This window comes from Aphis gossypii, chromosome X (assembly GCF_020184175.1).
Source record: "Aphis gossypii isolate Hap1 chromosome X, ASM2018417v2, whole genome shotgun sequence".
Taxonomy (NCBI): domain Eukaryota; kingdom Metazoa; phylum Arthropoda; class Insecta; order Hemiptera; family Aphididae; genus Aphis; species Aphis gossypii.
Genome location: NC_065533.1, coordinates 31,060,958 through 31,083,261, shown reverse-complemented (window position 1 = coordinate 31,083,261; position 22,304 = coordinate 31,060,958). Strand labels below are relative to the sequence as shown.

The 22,304-nt window shown below is 26.0% G+C and overlaps 1 protein-coding gene and 1 long non-coding RNA gene across 4 annotated transcripts; one reads left to right on the top strand and one right to left on the bottom strand.

Moving 5' to 3' along the window:
* Positions 1–3,232: 3,232 nt before the first annotated feature.
* LOC114130549 (sentrin-specific protease 5-like) lies at positions 3,233–22,056 on the bottom strand. 2 transcript variants are annotated; one of them, XM_027995539.2, is made up of 4 exons: positions 21,914–22,056; positions 21,617–21,823; positions 6,347–6,414; positions 3,233–5,553 (listed from the first exon to the last, which is right to left on the bottom strand). In XM_027995539.2, exon 4 carries the CDS (start codon positions 5,523–5,525, stop codon positions 4,326–4,328), a length of 1,200 nt encoding a protein of 399 aa, XP_027851340.2. In that variant the 5' UTR covers positions 5,526–5,553; positions 6,347–6,414; positions 21,617–21,823; positions 21,914–22,056; the 3' UTR covers positions 3,233–4,325. The 2 variants fall into 2 exon arrangements, 1 of the variants encoding a protein (XP_027851340.2); XR_003592924.2 differs by lacking the exons at positions 3,233–5,553; positions 6,347–6,414; positions 21,914–22,056 and adding exons at positions 14,526–14,675; positions 14,727–17,414 and having other exon boundaries at positions 21,617–21,763.
* Positions 8,341–15,348, top strand: LOC126552603 (uncharacterized). 2 transcript variants are annotated; one of them, XR_007606089.1, is made up of 2 exons: positions 8,341–9,167; positions 12,246–15,348. It is a non-coding gene; the product is annotated as an uncharacterized LOC126552603 (long non-coding RNA). The 2 variants fall into 2 exon arrangements; XR_007606088.1 differs by having other exon boundaries at positions 12,128–15,348.
* Positions 22,057–22,304: the final 248 nt, after the last annotated feature.

Below are 22,304 nucleotides of genomic sequence, written 5' to 3'. Positions count from 1 at the left end.
CGTGTCGATATTCAGTTAATGAATTCTAATAATAAACATGTTGTAATAAATAGAGCGGTTGTTAATATATTAATGAACATAATAATAATGTTTATCCAAATATAATGAAGCATTCAGAGGACATACTGAGTATTTAACTAACAATACAAGTGAACAATTTTTAAATTGGATTAATGTTTTTGCTAAACATCATACAATTTTAGCTTCTCACTTGAAATATATTAAATTATCAACAAAAAACAAAGATTGACATTTCTATCTGAATCATCACAAAATGCTATGCTTCACTAATCACCAGTTCACTGTATTGCTGAATCGATTCGTGAAACAATTTTAAAAGAAGTCAAATTGCCTAGAATGTATTCACTATACTGTATTCTACAATAATTGATGTGTCAACGCATGACCAATTTGCTTTTGTATTAAGGTATTGCAGAAATGATGGGCTCATAAAAGAACGATTAATTTGTGATGATGAAACAGTAGATTCAACTGGTAATGGGATGTATGAGTTATTTTGTCAAGTATGTGACAAATATAACTTAAATTGGAGGCATAATTTTTAATTTTATTATTTTAATAATATTCAAAATTTTTTAATAAGTTATAAGAAATTTTTAAAATTAAAAAAAAAACAACTAAAAATCAAATGTCTTTAAATGGTTTAATAAAATCTAAAATATTTTGAAAATTATAATCACTAAAAAATTCAATCATTAAAATTTAGTGAAAATTTCCTTTCTGAATAATACGATAATAAGATAACTATTACCTATAACCTATTAATATTATTGACGATATTCCGGTGACTTGTTATTGTGTGTATCAACTGACAAATAATTAGAATTAATGTTTGAGTGTGTTTAACACTAACCTGGATATTCTACGATGCTTCTACCTGTAGTATCAATGAATGATTTATTTTCAATAAAATTGGTCTCTTCGGTACCTAATACCAATGACCTATGTGCAGGCTCAGGTCAGTGTATAATATTATTGCCTATTGGTCACTATTATAACTATTAAGTACTTTGAAAACACACAAAATAATATATAGGTTAAGCCAAATAGATGACATAATAGTAGACGATAGTACGAGTATATTATAATACCCTACAGTCTATAGTACGAGTAATGAGTAGGTACTATATAATATGCTTATTAAATAAAAATAAAAGGTTTAATTGGTTTTACTTCGGAAAATGAACGAAGGTACTTGGTTGTAACTTGTATAGGGACCTTATCTATATCGAGTTGTGAATTATGTTTTAAAAAATTTATTAAATGTTCCAGCAAATACCACCAAACAATAACATGTAGGTAACAACATAAGTAATAACTAAAAATGAACAAAAATTTTTCATTATAATATAATCTTTTTAATAATTTTTCATACTCGTACTATCACAACTAATTAGTAATTACCTAAACATATATTTTTATGATTTACCTAATTTTTAAAACAATAGTTTTAGGACACGAAATTAAATAGGTAGGTATTTCATAATATAGGTAGGTACCTAGTGTTTTACATATTAATAAATAGGACTCAACATTTTACATTTTTTTTGGAAATTTTTAGACAATGTTCTCCTGGCCACAAAGCTGTTTCATTAGCATGTGAATCTGAATAACTAATTTTTATTTTTCATTTTTTTTTTTTGCATTTTTTGGTGTTAATTATTTTTTAAGTCATTTTCCCACATTTTTAGTCATTTTTACTGATTTCACACTAGTTCACTTCTTATCATTTCTTGTCGACCATTATGCCGATATAGCTTAAAACTTGGAAATTACCACAAACAAATATTTGTAATTTTTTCGGTCATTTTTTGCCATTTTTACGTCATATTTGCATTTTTTATTGTTTTTAAGGTCATCAACTTCCGAGCTCTATAAATAAATAATACAGTTTTTTTTTTTGTTTAGGTAAAATAGCAAAAAGTAATTAATAGAAAGTATAGTTAATTTTTTTAAATAATACAAAATATTTAATTTTTATAATTTGTCTGATTTGAAGTAGACATTTAGTTAAATGCCTAGTTATAGACACTCAAGTTTTCTTTATAGCAACTATTGTTATTTGAAGGAAAACTTATGGAAAACTTTGTATTGAACAAAAACATACCGTAAGGCGTGAAATATACTTAGTACCTATAAAGGTTAACAGAATTGTATGTCGTAAATTTACAATGATATTTGTTTTGTAAATTCAAAACCTTTAATAGTTTCTTATTACCTAATTTATTATGAATGGTTTTTTGTACTCTTGCAAATCAGTATACTGTTATGAGATATCTGTCTAAAGATATGTATGATTGCCATAAAAAAACTGCTTAAAACGACTAGATACGTTATCTATTAAGAATTTAAAAAGAAAACAGAATCGTACTAGCACCAAAACTTTTTATAATCAATATAACCTTTTAAACTTAAAATCATTATAGTTTTAAAGAGCACTTCTTAAATGTATATTATATTGATTGAAGTGAAGTTAGGTTTAATCACAATAATTACAATACACGTCAAAATAATAAAAATATATTTTAAACCAATAAGTGTATTACCGAATTAGGTAAGAGAAATTTAGGCATTTATATTAAGAGTTTCCCTAATTTTAGATTATTTAAGAATCATGTTATAATAAGATATGTCCTTTAATACAATAAATTTAAAAAATTGTATTTTGTATAATTAAGAATTTTATATTTCATTGTAGGTTTTAATAATATCTATTGTTTATTTATGTTATACTCTAAATCTTTTAATATTAGTATATTACTTTTGTTAACACTTGCATTACAGAATCCACTCGACACAGCAGATATCCACTTGTTCACCTTTTTATTTTTAGCTTTTTAATGTTTATTAATTTTATTATACAAAAAAAATACAAAAAATTGCATATTAAGCTCAAGAAATAAAGACTACTATATCATTAAGTACTTTTATAAATATTATTGTTTTACATTATATTATTACTTCTAATTAACAATAAAATACATTTGTAATTAAAATAAAAAGTAACTTACTATTTACACCAGTGTTTCTTTAACTTTTTTAGATCACGAAGCACTAAACACTAATATTTTTTTCATAAGGAACTTTTTTGAAAATTATTTTCAAAAAAGGAGAGTACATAAAACAAAACATGATAATAATAATAGCTTTATTGTGACAATTTAAAAAAATAGATTACAATATAACAACTTATCTGTGTAACTATACATAAACATAATAATTTACAGCTTATTTAAATTTAGTTTTTAATTAATATGTTTTGTATTTGAATTTTACAATAATGAGGTTTATGGAAAAGAGAAAACTAAAGTTAAATACTAAATTTAATCTTATTTTTAATCTAAATTTAAAAATTATTGAAAACTATGAAAAATATTTATATTTATATTTAACTTACAATATACATTTAAATCTATATTTAATGTCATTTTTAGTCCAAAAACTTTATTTTAGTTTAGTACACATATATTTACATTTTAACTGTATGATGATACATCTTTTCTAGCACAATTTGTTTATTATTTTTTAACATATATTATTTTGCAATTTAGTACACATATTAATTATGTTAATGTACACTACCTATAAGCCTAAACTTGTGTTGGAGTAGTTATTTTATTATAACTCATAAATATTATTATATTAATCATTAATACTTTGAACATTTTTGCATTATGTATAAAGTTCTATCCCACCTACTGACAGTATCGGTCTGACTAACCAACTATACGGTGATTGATAAGGACCCTAGAATATTTTTCAATGTTGAGGGCTTATAGCCAAATAGTAAAATAAACATTTCAATTACTTATTTACAAATTATAAGTAGTAAAGTTTAAAATTATTTTTGAACTTAATAATTAAAAAAGCCTGCTTTATTTAATAAACTTTGTCTAATATTCATAGGGGTGCGCACAGGGGCAGCAGAAATAGTATTAAGTTTTCAAAGTAATAAGTACCTTATAACTTTTATCTTCAATAAGCTAACAATCAATGGATTCTTTAAATTGTCTATTTATTAAAGAAGTTATCATTCAATTATAAAACAAAGATGAAATTATTGATGTATTATTATGTTAAAAGATCTTCCAGGTATGAATTAAAACATAAGTTCGAAAATCTACTATTTAATAATAATTTATAATTAATTTTATTATTATTATTATTATTTATGTATACATATATACAATAAAAGTAAATAAAGTGTAAATATTTATAATAAGATGAGCTATTTTATATTTTTTGAGTGCAATTGAATAAAAAGTGTGTAAAACATTGTTTATTATAAGTTTTTTTTTAAAGAATTATTGAGAAATTAATATTCTGTTTGATAAAATTTCGTAAGTTATTCGTTGTCTAAGGAGATCACTTGCCTCGTGACTATAGTTTATTTGTTGATTGAATATAATATATCGTGCATTAATGCACACGAACACCCCACAATCATTCATATTATTTTGCAATGGTGAATCCCCACATTTAATTTTCCATGTGAACGTAGGGACAAAACGTTCCTGTGCACGATATACTATATTCAAAAAACCAACTACAAACGATATTTTTGTTGAAAGAAAATTAAAAGTATTTAAATCTACTAATAAACTATCGAAATAAGTTATTGTTTTTGCCTGAGGTTCAATTAATATCAATGCCCAGTGTTTGAGTTCTGCTAGGTGTATGGGAATTATAATTTTGCTATATTCAAATAACTTGATGTTTTTTAATTTTTTACATACGACATTAGTAAATTTTTGTTTTGTAGATTGTTCAAAAAAATGTGTATTGAAGGCCAATACTTTGTCTTTAGATTGTTTGACCAAAAGATCAAAATAAGTGTTAATAACCGCATCATTCAGCCAAACATTTGGTAGAAATACCTTCAATAAATCATTAATTGTAACTTCCTCATTTCTAGATACACCCTCGTTTAGTGTTTTGTCTGCTATATGCTTTATAATTCCCAATAAAATTTCTTTACTGTAGCCAGGAAATAATATATTGACATCAGGCGTATTTATATATTTTATTTTATGTAAAATTCCCATATCCCTAACTCTAGGTACTTTTGTCGGTAACTGTTCATTACTTGTATCCTCGTCATCAAAAGCAAGGTCAATTGAGACTTCAGGCTGAACTTGACCTACACCAGTTTCTATAACTTCAGTTTCATTTTGCGTTTTATAAACTTCAAAAACTCTAAACGTACGTTTATTATCATACTGTACAGCATTAACTGTAATATTATCAACATCGTTAATCTCGCAAGCATTAATTTTCTTCGAATGTACATTGCAAAATACAACGCTGTTTATAAAATAACTTTTTAAGTTAAGACCTGTTTGTTCTTGGTGAGAATTTTGTAAATTTTCCCCACTATCTATATGTTCAACACTAATATTTTCAATATCTCTACCTTCAATATAGTCTTCAAAACTATAATTATCTAATGTCAGTTCTTCAATAAGACTTTTATCTTCTTTGGCTTTTCTTTTATTTGAAATCATTTTGAATTTGTATTAAGATAAGATAAGTCTAAAACAAAAACAAAAACAACTAATTGAATATTATAAGACTACAATATTAAAAATATAATAAACATGAATTATAAATAAGGTAGTTATTTAATAATAAGTTATAGCTATAACTTTAAGCTATAACAATCACATACAAAATATATTAAGCCAGAAATTATCTAAAATAGATAGAAATACATGAAAAGTAGTAAGATATTCATGTTTTTCAAAAAATAAAATAATTTGGCAATAATTATTCCAAGTCATCAAAGTAATATAAAAAAAAATCTTTAATTATGTTGAAAAATTTAAAGATTTATAAACATTGATTATTATACCATTTAACCACCAAAAAATAAAAGAATAGAACTAGGAAAAGAATATTTAAAATGGATACTTTTTTACAAAACCATTATATTATTGAATTTGCATTATTTATTTTGTTTACGATTTTAAAAAATTTCTAATTTATAAAGTAATCATACAAACAACATTTTTAGACAATTTATCCATATTAAAATTAAGATGAAGTTGTAAAATATATTTATACAAAAAAAAAAAAATTAAAATTTGTAAAATGTTAAAGCAAATAATGCAAATCATAATGTATATTATTTATAACTGGTAAAAATCAGGGCTATAACTATTTTAGAATATCTCTTATTTATAGATAATGTACTTTTATACTGAAGTAGTTCAATTAAGAAAAATTATACATAGTACTAGTTATTACTTTTATTTACTGTTTCACTGATTAACTAAATTATAAATAAATTGAAATATTTTAAAATATGAATTTGTAAATCACTTACCTACAATTAAACTTTAAGGAATTTGAGCTTTATAGATAATTGAGACGTTGATCACCAGTTTGATATATCTATAAAATACAATTTTTATAATTATTAATTTTAAACAAAAAATTAATTAATTAAATTATATCATTAATGTTTTATTTCTTAAAATAAGTTTTATATATACTTGTTATAAATATTCTTAAATTTAACCTAGACTTTAGAGCAATCAACATAATATATCTCTTAAATTTTACAGTTTGATAATTAGAAAATTAAATATTTTAAAAAATCAAAAACTTAACTAAATAATGACTTTACGAGTAATCTATCTAATGTTTAAAATGACTACATTTTATGGTCTATCGTTAAGATGTAAAAATAATATAGAAATATTCTATTGAAAGCCACAAGTGCACAGAGAAAAATAAATAACAAAAAAAACATAATAGTAGTATACTCTTAATTTCCATAATAATGTGTATTTTTAAAATAATATACACACTTATATTAAAATGTATGAGTTGTCTTTGTCTTACTAATACATACCATATAAAAATATAGATGTTCAACAGTTCCAATTGTATGTGTTTAGTTTAAGGCTAAAGTATTGGAGTTAATTTACTTACTATCAAACTTTAAGGTAAGAATATTATCTATGTTTTCTCATCGGTTTTTACAGTATTTCAATTTTTAATCAAATTATGAGTAAGTATTTTAAATATTAATACTTAAAAATGCTCATAAATCACTTAAAAGTATAATTATCGTAAGTAATTTATGAGAGAATACAGATAACGTTCCTACCTTTAAGTTATAGGTCATTTCACTCAAATATTTAATTTAAATACACATAATTAGAATTGCTGAACGTATACCTAATTTGATACAGTACCTATGCATTACTATGACAATACATTGGATGTACGATGTCTCCTTAGTAGTATTAAGTAGGTATAGATAGAATTACAATCACTCCAAATTAAATATATACTAACATTATACAGTATTTATGTATTTTAAAGAAATTGTAAGAAAAGAAACCAACATATAAAAGCATAGTATAAAACAAACAGTGGTCTACAGAAATATAAAATAAGAAATGTTTTATGTTAACAATTCTTAAGACATTATCTAAAAGCAATTTTGATCCTAAAATTGGCCAGGTAGATACGTTAGGGATTTTGTTACATTCATACTTAAAATTATTAATCAATTAAGTTTCCTAATTTGTATTGACAATCATTCAGTATTACAATTTGGTAGGTACCTAATGTTCAATATAAGAACATTTTTATACCAATTTACTTTACACTTATTATTATTATTTTTTTTAACAATAGTAGGTGTATGAAATCAACACCGAAGACTATAAGAGTGTGCAAACTCATAGCTTTCATAGCTATATCAAATACCTAATATAGTAAATTGTAAATACATTGCAAGAAAATTTAAAAATGTCAATAATCGTAAAAAATATTAATTTACGAGTTTGAAACTTGAAAATATACCATCTGCAACGATATTGGAAAATTGCCATAAACAAATAATTTTTTTCAATCAATGTTTGATAATTTTCAAAAATATTTTTTGACATTTTGGTACAATGTTAATTTGGCTTCTAGTAATTATTGAGAAAAAAAATTCAATATTATTAATTATATTTGCAATTTTGCATTATACCGTTGATGCATACTAACGAATTTAATCGTGCAAATTATGAATGTTATGAAAATAAGGTTCAGGCCAAAAACCATGTACATAATAATATAATATACATTACACGTCATATTAATATATTATAATATTGATAGTGCGAGTAAGTTTTATACGTCAAATAATTGAAAATCCACTATTATTAAAAGTATAATATCTAGGTATTTAAATTATTTAAGAAAGATTTTCAGATTATCGCCGCCTTGTTTTTAACATATTATTTTATGGTTAGGTGTGAAGTCGGCTATTTGGGAAGGGCGCTTTAGAAATTAACTAGGGGAATGCTGAAATTTATGTTGAAAAGGGTCATCAATACAACATACACTTGGAAATTAAAATGTGTCCTGGAGGGGGAAGATCGTGGATCGTCGACCGGTAACATGAATGTATGCGGTATCGGGTATACCGTAACACACCGTGTACGTAAACGTATGTATAAAATATATAATATTTTGCCAGCGTCACAAGTCGTAATTACAAAACCGAACACTATAAACGTTAATTATTGCCGTCCAATTATTTTTCCTCCATGAGTTACATTCTTATCAGATTTCGTAAAACAAAAATATGAAACCTAACCAATAATGAAAAAACTACACACATCAACAGACAAGGAGTAGCAGCAGCTGACCTTACTGACATCAGCCATCATTCCTTCTACTCCCCGCTGATCCCACCACAAGCCGACTTACATCACCGACTACCGAACGACAAAGGAATAAATTTAAGCACGTGATACCTATGTGTTCCAATAACACGAACAAATTGAAACGCTCGAAACCATTCCAATACTGCCAATCGATAACGACAAAAAGATTTAATGCACTTGAGCTGACCGACCGAGACAAAATAACTGGAATGTTAACATTAAACAGGTAAGAAAAAAAGTTTACATTTAATTTTCTCATATTATGTTTTATTTCAGAAAACACGTCGTTTGGTACCCACATGAAGAAGTACGGACTGTGGGGAGGTTCAACTCGTGGGATTTATTTGCAATTACAACTAAATCAAATTAAATTAACCAACAGTCATTTCAGTTCATTCAGACATTTAACTACCAAGATCAATTCAATGGAGGAGGCATGAAATATCATCTGAGACAAGAATATTTGAATTAAAGGTTAGCAATCATTATGTGCTTAATCAATATATTTTAATACAAAAATAAATTAAAGTAGAAATGTCTATGAACTTATCTAATCCTACAAATATAAAACTTTTAAATTTATTACCTAACAAAAAACTTTATACTAATATAAAATTACATTTGTATGTTATTTACTCTATAAAAATCCCATAACTAATTATAACTTTTTTAATTTTTAATAATATAATTTAAAGTAAAGATTATGAATAAACTATTCATAATATAATATTAGGTATAATAATAACAAATACAATAATTGAGCTCAAAATAACCTAACTCACTAAATTCAACTATGGAAGAATCAACAGAGAGCTTGTATATAAGGTCATAAAAAAAACTTGGATGGTTTTTTTATCTTCAAACCATGAAAATATTTTAAACAAATAGAAATAAACATAATAGTTAATAGCATTATGTATTTCAGTAGTAGTGAATAGTTTATATTATATAGTCATAAAAATAATTTAATAAGCAAGTTTAATATTGCAGTTTTTTGAAGTTTCACATTTTAAATTTTAAGTTTTTACATCAAAATCCAAGTATACAAAATAAAATGTTTGACATTATTGTAAGAAAACTAAAATTTATTCAATGGTTGTAAGCCTTAATATAGAAACATACCTTATGTTCATGAAATAAATTGTAAATGAAAACTAATGAGATTTATTTAAAACTTTTTGTGTATGATATTAAAGTAGTTTGTTGTAGATGATAGAAAAATTCTTAAAATATTAAAAGAAGATATTATATTATATAATTAATAAAATACAAAATTGTATAGTTTAGAAAAAAAAATTAGTAGATTTTATAGATATATTTTATTCTTATAAAAAAAAACATTGAAATATTATTTTTAAAATAATTAAATAATTATCTTTTAGTTTTTAAACATTTTAATATTATAACTTAAGTACACACAATATTATACTATCACAGTCATTATTTTACATTTTTTGACATTTGTTACTTTTTTAAGTAATTTTCCTACATTTTTACTGATTTTATACTAGTTCACTTCTTATCTTTTCTTGTCAACTAGGTATTATGCTAAAACTTGGAAATTTATAAAACAAATATTTGTAATTTTTATAATTTTATGTTATTTTTGCATTTTTTAATGTATTTAAGATCATCAACTTCCGAGCCCTAACTTATTAATAAATACAGCATATTAAATATAAATAATTTAATAACATTCTTGTGGTTGATAAAATTATGGCTGAAAGACATGGCACTTTGAAGTACTCAATCAATAGCAGTTTAATTAAACCTAAATACAGTTCAAGCATTACTGATTGTATTTTAATAAAAATTTTCAGTTAATATTATTTAATAATAATTATAAATATAAAACTATCATGTAATAAAATGTAATAAATGAACACGTTATATTATAATATACTTTGTATAATATTGTGTTTTAATAATTACAAAAATTTAAATAAGTAAATTAAAAATATATCATAAAATAAGTATATACATATTTTTATAATTTTTAGTAATTGTACAGACAAAAAAATATTTGGAATAAATAAATACATTTTACAACGTTTTAGATACATACAATATAATTAAATATTCTAAAAAAGCATAATAAAATAGCTATTAAAAAAAAAATAAAAGTATAATATAGATACTAAAAATGTCTATTAAATATCTTTAATTATTAACATTTATTACACTATCAAAACATTAGTGTGGCAACTCAAAAACCATGTGTTAAGGAAAAAGTAAAAAAATTAACTTATTTTTAAATACTTGTAGAACAAAAACTCTCCATGTAACAAATTTATATTATATTTATAATATAAAATTTAAAAGCAATTGTATTCCCTTATGTACAAATCACTTTTTTTAAGTTAATACATTATTAATATTAGAGATTGAACTTCATTACCAATTTATGCAATAATAACTTCCACATTTTTTGAAATTCATGTCATATACTAAATTATAATTATATGAAATGAATTAAGAAAGTAAAGATTAGTTGACAAAAAAAAAAAAAAATACTTAATTAATGATTTAAAATAGTATTGATTAAATATTGATTAAATACTATTGGTATCTAAAATTACAAAAAAATATGTATATGATAATTAACCTACATCTTTTTTAAATAAAATAAATAAAGAATTTTTTTTTAATTTTTAAAATTATTTTTAGCTAATCTAAACTTTAGTTTTATAATATATAACAACATTTAAAAATTGTAATTATAATTAATATAATAAGAACATGAGTTAAACTATATTATTAAAGTAAAAATTATAGATATATTTTTTCTAATATATATAAACACATACATATTTTGAAAATAAAAACAATAACTATTAGATTTCTATTTAAATTTTAATCAATATACATAACGAGTTTTGGTTTTATTCAATAAATTATCAATTTTATTTTTTTACTATTTTTACTAGGTCTTATAAGTAATGATATACTTGTTAGTTTTCGTTATTATTATTCATGATTTTATTTGTTATATCAATAAATATACAAAAAAAATTATGATTCCATGTTTTAAGTTGAGAGTAACAGTAAAAGTAGATCTTTTTTAGTAAATGGTTTAGATAATAATTTTAAATTTATATTATAATTTATACACAAATAGTTATTACAATTTTGTGAGATCTTAAAAGATTATTGCTGTCTATCTGTTGATTACACGCTTCCATTGGTTTTACTTATTTAATAATTGACGTCCAACAATAAATTCTCTTTTAGTTTGATTTCACAAGTAATTCAGGTTAAAGGATATGAGTTTATATGAATTCTAACAACTGTTGTTTCTTCTTTGTTGACTGTTTTTCATTTTCAATTTGTTTTCGCCGTCTTTATTTATCTATGCTTTATATATGCTTCTAAGGCCTATTTATTTTCTTTCAAATTATGGTTGTATTAATCTTATTTTAGAATGTTGTTTACAGTGATTTTTGAAGAAGTATTGCAATTTATTTTATTTCATGGATAAATCATATATTTCCAACCAATCCTGTACCAAATTAATAATTTTGTATTTAATATTAACACTATTATTAATTGTAGGATTCTGGAAATTTGAGTTGGTTCTCTCTCTCTAAAAAAAAAAAAGGTAAATATTAGTAAGTATATATTGGATTTATTACGATAATTATAAAAATATTATATTTAAGACCAAAAGTGATAAAAAGGCATTTTGTAAGTAAATAAGTAACTGTTCCATTAAAATATATTTGAAACTTAAATTATATAATAAAATATAACATTGATCTTCTGACTTATTAAAAAAAAAAAAAATCTATGCAAGGCATTTAAATATTACATTTGGAATTGTTATAAATATTTATTTTCTATTAAGATGAATTGGTATCTATGTCAGTTATAGATATAGATACTAACCTTAATGTTATTAATTATTTATTTAATATGGTACCTTTTAATATAATATACGAAAGTATTTTTCTTAACATTAGAATATTAATGTAAAAATTATTAACTTACCTTATATTCTGGATTTGAATTAGCATTGTTATTGATATCTGAACTTGAAGCCAATGATAATTGTTTTTAATTAATTTAATGGTTTGTTTAGTTCTATTACGTGAATTTGTTTTATTATTCATAAAAGTGTTGTATTTTGAACTTATTTTTCAAAAATAATGTTTAAAATTAAATTCACAGCAATCAAACTAAGATAACATTAAATACTACTTATTACATAATTTATTATCGAAATAATATTATTTTGCAAATAATCACAATAATTAATACCATATTAATAAATTTAAATAACAGTTACTTATGGGTAGCATAATATATGAAAAATATACTACTACACTAAGTTGATTTTAAGGCAATTTAATAATTAAAGAGATATTATAATATAATATACTACTTAATTTATAAAAAATTATTATTTTTCTCTATGTAGTCATTACAAGCATATCTAACCTTTCTATATTATTATTGTATCATAGCTATTGAAATAATCAAGTTATTTACCTAATATGTATTGTAAAAATAATCAAATTACATTTTAAATAAATAAATTAACAAGCAATTTTATTAAACATATATATCAACAAATATTTATCAAAGGAATTGCAAGATAAGAAATTTCAAAAAATTTACTAGAGGTGTTCGTTTTACATGTTTTTACTGTGAGCGTGCAATATAAATTATAATTTAGGAAGAATTTTTCTCTATTTAAATTTGTTTTGTACAACATTGGTTATTTATACGTTAGTGAATACTTGAATTTTTCACACATAGTTAAATATTTTGAGAATATGTATTTTACTCAAATAAAAATAGCAAAAAAAAAAAAAAAATAAACATTGACAGTATTCTTAACTTTGATAAAGTACACGCGGCTGTAAAGAATATGATTATACATATATCCTCGATACAAACAACAGTAGCGTAATAACCAGTTCCCCTGCAAAAATAAAAAATATGCCCCAAAAATATTGTTATACCAAATATATATAATCCTAAAAAAAACGCTTCCCGCAACGCAACTGATAAAAAAGGTATAATGATCGATACTTTTTGACGAAAAGATCATTTGGTAGCAAAAACATAAGGTACGTATCATACCATATAATAAAATAATTTAATGACATAATGGATAAAGAAGTTATGTGTTCGCAGACTTGCATCAATTCCGGACCTTTGCAAGTTTACCATGTATACATGACATCATACATCGATGCATGTATCGATACATGACTCGTAATTTCAATAAAGGAAACCTAACCTAAAACACTAAATATATGGGTATGCTAAACCACCATTTTGCGACTCGTTTATCAATGATAAAATAATCGCGGCAACTTCGTAGTTCCATATTATTATATGCTTAGATCATATACTATGGATGGAGCCATTTCCCGATATATTGAAGCACATATAAACGACAAGTCTCTGACATAGATGTATGATGTGCGCATGCGCGAAGCAAACCGTCGCATATTTAGTTGCTGACCGCTGATTGATATTTAAAACATCGCGCGTGTTTCAAAATAAATATGCGACGGGTTTCTTCGCGCATGCGTATATCAAGCATCAATGTCGGAGACTTGTCGCTTATATGTGCTTCAAATTGAGTACACAGTCGAGATGGGCATGGCTCCATCCATAGTATATGATCTAGGATTATATGTGATAAATGAGTCGCAAAATGGTGGCTTAGCATACCTATTGTCTGTAGTGCCCTACCTAACCTAACTTTCCGACAGAATTGAGCCGCTACTAGCGCTTGCTTTTAAAGGTGACTAAAAATCTAACTACCAGAGATGGGTTAGGTTTTTAGTCGCTGCCAACCTGTATGTTGGACTAACCTAACTTTTTTCTTTGTAAATCACTATGTGGGGGCCGAACTGTTTTCATATTGCTTAACCCAGTGGTTCTCAATCTTTTTTGGTTCACGGCACGCTCACACACTTGACAACCATAACAACTTCGCCGAAAACACTTCAATATTTAATAACATTTCTCGCGGCACACCGGTTGAGAACCACTGGCTTAATCCAAGACTAATCTAACCTAGCGGCTGAAACTTACGTAAAATTAACGTAGCTTTGACGGTCGAGATTTTATTGTATGCACAGATTTCTATACAGAACTAGATAACAGATTTCCGCTATCAATTAAGGTTTTTCGGTTGGCGTTATATGGTATTTTATATAGTAAATATTAACTATGTTGTACTGTATTTTATGAGGTCTAAACCTTTTTTTAAAAAACAGTTATAAATACTTTATATTAATTATTTTTCATTTACTTCAATATCTTACCATTAAAAACGATGTTATTCCTACTATATTTTGCATAGTAAATGTAATGTTTTGCTAACCGACAAAATGGGGGAAACCGATACGCGAGCTTCAATGTAAATTATATAAATAATATACGAGTTAATTACCTAGTTAGTATAGAAGTCTGTGGATGCATACTGTGACTGAGAGGGATTTATTTTGGTAGGAACTTATTACTATTCGTAGGGTATTTCAAATTCTAATCATGTATATTATTTTAAACTTGCCACTGATTAAAAGTGGAATAGAAACGAGCAATATAACCAAGTGGGATCTCGCACGGTAAAAAAATTGCAGTTACGCCACCGCCTAACCTTTAGACTTTGTCTATAGAGCAGTCGTTGTGGTAATCAGTCAAACACACTGCAGTATTAATTATCGTGCAGTCAGAAGTCACGCGAAGGCGCTCTCTATCTATGACAGTTCTACGTGTACGAAAGGGAATTCTTCTATTATTATTAAGTCTGTGGTTCTACCATAGTTCATGATACTAATCTAATCGTATCTTTCCATTTTCATTTAACTATGCCTCGTATCGTTTAATTAATTACAAAGAGAGAAAATGGAGCGTATGAAAGATCCTAAGGGACTGACTAGCCACGACGTTATATGAGTGGAGTAACTATATTTTATATTATGTTCTTATTTTCTCGATAAATTTAGAGATTGTATAAAAATAAAATTATTTAGTTTATTAAACTTTTTTATCCACGAGCTGAGAAAAAAAGAAATTATAAATTAGATGAGGAAATGTACTACTACTGTGGGCGTTTTAAAAGGCATGAAGTGTAAAGTACGTCATTATTTTAAATAATTTCTTACTGTAAGCTTACTACAAAATACTGTAAAACTAATTTTTCTACAGTTTTTTACCCACATGAAAATTGAGTTTTGATGATTTTACATATCTACATAATAATGTCGATTATGTATTTATGTTAAGTATTTTATAATTTAATTGGGTTAGGTAAAATATATTTCATTTAATTATTAAACATTTTTTTTCTAACTTTCCGGATATGTGAAGAATTATATCAATATATTATGAATGGATTTTCGAGTAGTTGCATTTTACTTGTTGTATGGTGTGGATATCAAAATAAATATTCTATCTTTTAATGTACTTTCTCATTTAGCTATATTACCAGTAGCATGGTGAAGGGTAATTTCAGAGGCAATTACTTCTGAGATTTTTAAGTTTTGGAGGGTTAGGTAAAAAAAACCCTATTTGAGTATAGTAGAAGGGTGGTGGACGCTTGGGATATATGTTACTTGCCAATATAGTATTTTCAATTCACCAAGCCATTGTATGTTACACAAATTATCTAAAACTAACTTATTACTGCAAAAAAATATATTAGTATAATAAATTCCAATTTAAATATACATTATATATATTATATTATTATATATTTAAATATTTATTTATAACCTTAATTAGTTATTTTTTTGTCATTAACAAATTAATTTAATTTTTTGTTTTTAATACTGACAATCATGCCGCAGTTTCAATTACGAAGTATACCAAGACTACTGTGTGTATTTATATAAGACTACCTATACTTATAAAAAATCGTAATATTTTGTTAAGTAAATAACTATTATGTTTTATTGAAACAATAATAATTATTATAAAAAAAGATTTTTTATTATATCACCCTGTATTAAAATTATTCCACAAATATTCTAGTACTAGATACAAAATAGCACAATCATATTATATATAATGGAAATATTATGTATTTAAATATTCATTAAATATGAATACATTGCATACATAAATTTCAGACTTAACTTAGTTTATAAATATAGATTATCTGATATACATTAAGTGCTAAAGTAAACATAAGAAATTATGCTATTTCTTGAGAATAACTTAGTAACTATCACATTCTACCATCCTTTGAACCTTCTAAAAGTATATAAATCATACCATGATAGATAAACCATTTAAACAACTTATATCATAAATTATAAAAATTATTAATTACTAGTATAAACTTAAAATCAATTAAGAAATACTGAAGTAAACCTAAATAATTTAAAATAAAACAAGCATATTAAAATATATTATAAAAATAAGAACAAATTTACATACAAAATAATATTATGCTCTATTCAAAAAAAAAATACAAGATTTGAGCGTCAGAATGCTTGGCTTAGATCAGTAGTGATATGCTAATGTATTTTAATTCTGAATAGAGTATAGGTTATACAATTTAATTATGTGGTTTCATCAAAATGTCGACGTTCATAATGGTTTAAATATTCCTCCACTTCCTTTATTTTCTTAACTCACATTGATTTTTAGAGAGACTTTCATCTTGTTCTTGTTCTGTGTTGTTTACTTTTCCTTTCCTTTCTTTTGAAGAATAAATATCACAATACTCATCTCGAAATCACTAATAGTTTTTTCCTTTAAAAGTATTTTATATAATTCGTATTAATAACTATGTACATCCAATTTTTTTTTTTAAGCTCATCCAAGATCTAAACATAAGTTTGGTTATTTTATGAAAAAATTGTACCAGATTTTAACTATTCTAAGATTGTATTTTATTACCAACTGGCGTTATCTAATTTAAACTAATATCCTCAAACTACATTATGAAAAGAGTTTGAATATAAAAAAATTATGTGTAAATTTTAAACTAATTATCATCAACAAATAAGTGTGTACTACAATTAGGATCTATTTATTTAAATATATATTTCTAGTTTAAAGAGTTACAAAAATAAACTTACTTAGTATGGTTACTATTTAATAGAGCCTAGATTAATTAGTAAAAACTTTTTTAGTAAACATTAATTTTTTTATAGTTATTTTTTAATTTTAAAATAAGTACAAATTATATTAAGAGGACACCATACCCGCAAATGTTGTCTCTGTCTCACACACATGTAACACAGTTAAAAACCGTTTCGCGCGGGATAACTTTACTCCCTCCATAATTACATCAAAATTACCAAAATTATAAATTACACGGGGAAAAACATTACCTATGTCGTAGCGTTTTTATTTTTTGGATAATATGAATAAAATTAATGTTATTGGTTTAAGAACTTAAAGTTTTTTTTCATTTATCTAATAAAAATTATTGATTAATACTACCAAAAAATTTTTAACGCTACAAAACAGATACAATTCTTACCAGTGCAATTTATAATTTTGGTAATTTTGATATTAATATTGAGAGAGTAAAGTCATCCCACACAAAACAGTTTTTAACAACGTTACGAATGTGTAAGACGGAGACAACACATGCGGGTGTGGCGTCCTCTTAATATAATTTGTACTTATTTTAAATTTAAAGAATAATAATAAAAAAATTAATTTTTTACTTATAAATCTAGGCTCTACTAAATAGTAACCATACTAAGTAAGTTTATTTTTGTAACTCTTTAAAACTAAATAAAAATTATCGCTTTTCAATCTATTAATTATTAAATTACATTAGCGAACAATTTACAAACACTAATTTATAATACATATAGTAAATATTATGACATGTATAGCTTGGAACTTATGCATTTGCATGTTTGTTGGGAAAGTAAATAGAATATGATTTAATACTAAATTGTTTTGAAATGTCAGAATTTACAATTTAAAAGTTTTTAGCTCTTAAAATAAACTATAAATTGCGAATAAACTAGATCTATTTGAGTATATTAAAATATTTTAAAGCAAAATACGAAAATGTTACTTAATAGTAAGTTATCATTGTCCAATATTTTAGAATTAGCTTATTATTGGTGTCTTGAAATACCACAAAATACCATAATTAAATTAACAGGACGAGGAAGTCACTCAGTGCACGACTGCATGAATTTATGTCGTTGACATACCGGTAGCTGCTTTTGAAAAAAGAAGAAAAATGGGAGGAACAAATACTATTGTTCAAGTCGATGAATCTTTAATGAGTGGTAAAAGAAAGTACAACAGAGGACGATTATTAGGGGCTGATATTGCTACTGAAAATGTGGATGTAAACGAGGTGAGCGACGAAGAGGAATCTGATTTTAGTAATAGAAATTATGGAAAAAAGCTTACTGGTCCATGGGTGTTTGGAATGTGTCAAAAAGACGAAAATGGTGTTATCGAGGCAAGATATTTTGTTGTAGAAAAAAGAGACAGACTGACACTGCACGGAATAATTCAAAATAAAATTGAAATTGGTACAGAAATATACTCAGATGAATGGCTTGCATATAAGACATTAGAAACTAAAGGGTACATACATAAAATCGGAAACCGTTCCCAATTTTTTGTCGATCCTATCAATGGTGCACACAAACACAGCGCATAGAAAGTTTATGGGGGGGGTTAAAACTTCGAATCGTAAAAAAAATGCATGGTACATCACCATCATTACTGCGCTTGTATTTAGCGGAACAATGGTGGCGTCTAAGAAATAGCAATGATGATATATTTGAATGTTTTTTAAGAGACGTAAAGTTATATAGTTCCTAACTTAAATAATAAAAATGTAGATTATTTAGACATAGTATAGTATTTTTGATTTTTATACATGTTGACATATTATATTATTTTATTTGTTTTTATAATTATTTTTCAATTTGCATACAAAGTGACATACTGTATTATTTTATTTGTTGTTATAATTATTATTCGATTTAGACGATTATTTTTGACGTGTATTATTTTATTTAATTATTTTTAATACCTATTGTGTGTCATTAAATTAAATATAATATAATTCTACCATAATTTAATTACGTATAAAAAGTATGTTATAGACCGCATATGACGCAGTGGCTCAACTGATGGCCCGCAGACCCCACGCTGCGGGGGGAGAACATAGTAAATTTGGGGCCCTTGGTTATAGGGTTATCTTTGGTTTAACAATATTTTTGGGGTCCATTCCTTATTTTTACGGGGGAGCCCAAATTTTTTTGCTATGCCACTGATATGACGTATAAAAGCATGTGTGGTAGACCGCATATAACATGTAGAAACGTGAAGTAGAGCCCATACGACAAGAATACCTGTTGCTACTTGCCATCAGGGTTGAGCAATATCTTGTATCTCGATACAATTATATTAAGTATCGAGTATCTAATATCACAATACTTTAAAGTCAAGTATCTAGTATCTTGTATTGTAATACTCCAATGCAAAGTATCTTGTACCTAGTATCTCGATACTGCTTTTTGAGCATTTTGCCTAACCCTGCTAGCCATTTAAAAATATTTAAGTTTTATTGCTTTATTATGCATATGCATATCATAAAGATGAAAATATAAAACACACATTGTATTAATTCATACACTAAAAAATTGTTCAAGGTATGAAGTTGCTATTTTGATTCCATCAAGTACTAAATTTACCAATTTTAGTTGGAATCATATGAAAAATAAATAAATATTAAAATATTTTTAGTAATAATGATAACATTTAATAAAGAATATGTATGGTGCTGTTCAATTATACCAAAAATTGTTTTGACCCTAGGCACTTTCCATAATAACAGTTCAGTGCTACACAGTACACACCTTAAGTCAGAATAATAAATGTAAATGCATCACACACAGTAAAAACATATTATTATCAATTTAAAAGCCGCATAATTTATTACTCAATTATTTTTACAATAATAAGGATATTGCTATTTATGCATATTGTCCCTTAAACATAGTTGTTGTAACTCAAGTTGGACTATAATCTTAACACTTTGACTGCGGCAGAGTTTTACCTGAGTGTCTCCCCCTATGCTGAACATTTTTACGAATTACGACGTATGAACGACATACAATTATAAACATTATTATGTGAAGAAAATAATCAGTGTGGCTCCACGTGGAGCGAATATCAAGTAATTTATAATAATGGAATAATAATGTAAAATATAGGTAAAAATAGTTTAATAATATAATAGTAAGTATAATGATATTTATTACAAGAAATATGGTTATCTTACGTTTATTACGAAAAACGACCATCTAACTATCAAATAACTGGAATTTCAAACCACCGCGAATTAAACAATTTTAACCTCTTACCTGTGCTCAGGCTTAAGTACGAATGGCTTGTTGTATGCTAGTATTATTGGGAAAGGTCAGAAAGTAATAAACAGGTTGTCAACGATGTGTCGACGTCCGCCGCATTGAACAAATACAATTTGTCGACGTCAGCAGCCAAAGTGTTAACAATGGTTAGATTAACAAACATATTACACATACAGTTAACGTATCTATTCGGTCATAGACAAACTGGTAAAATACATATAAGTATATTAAAAATGACTTGTGTTGTTAGGCCTTACAGTACAAGTTGGGAATGGTGGAAGACTACCAAGTCACAATATCGAAAAATAATGAATTTTTTTATAAGCGGAGGAGGAGGGGGGGGTAGTCGTAAACACTCATACTAAATATCACAGAATTTTATACTACGCAAATACAACAAAATATAGGCGGCGATATTGTCGCCATGTCTTTTTAAGACGTTTGATCAATGGTAATTAAAAGCACGAAAGCGAATAAACACCGCGCAACAGAGCATTAATCATAATATGAAAGCGACACGGCGCAAACGGTCGCCGAGACCAAACATCTAACCTTTACTTTTGCAAAATGGCGGACAGGATAAAAACTCACTGGTTATGGTTGTGGAGTGTTCTAGGCAAGTTGTTGAGTAATCGAGTTGAGAAAATCACAAAAAATGGTAGCAAACGACTGTTATGTCGTCAACAGCGGCTTTTCACTATCCCCAGAACGGTATCGAGCCGGCCGCCGGTTTTTCACTCGTTCGTTCGTTGTTGGATGAGAAATGTCGTGAAACGTGTTCTTCGAAACGCAGTGAGACTTTGACAGATGGTTGTTGGTAACAGAAAGTGAAACGTTAACGGGGAAACTAAAACGGACGATCGTTATTTAAAAAAAAATAATAAAAACCTCAGTACAAGGCGCAGAACGATGTTGACAGCTGGACAGGAAAACAGTAAACAATACACAGTATCACACGGACGCCGCTTCGCAGCTGAACGCCAACAGAGACAAATGCGCAAACACAGTACAGACAGCTGCTGTAGTAGTGTAGTGCGTTTGTAGGTTAGCTTCGGGTCACCGCCGGCTGCCGCCTACCGGTGGCGTCAGGTCGTCGACGACTTGTTCCAAACGTCACTTGTACACTTCCGCTAATACTATTATTATTGGCCCAATAGACGTATAATAGTAATAATAATGTTGTCGGCGGCGTCGGGAATCGGGAACGTTACGTTTCCACGGACGACGACATTCGGCCGAACTCAAACCGCAACACGACGCCGTGCATATACCACTTTTG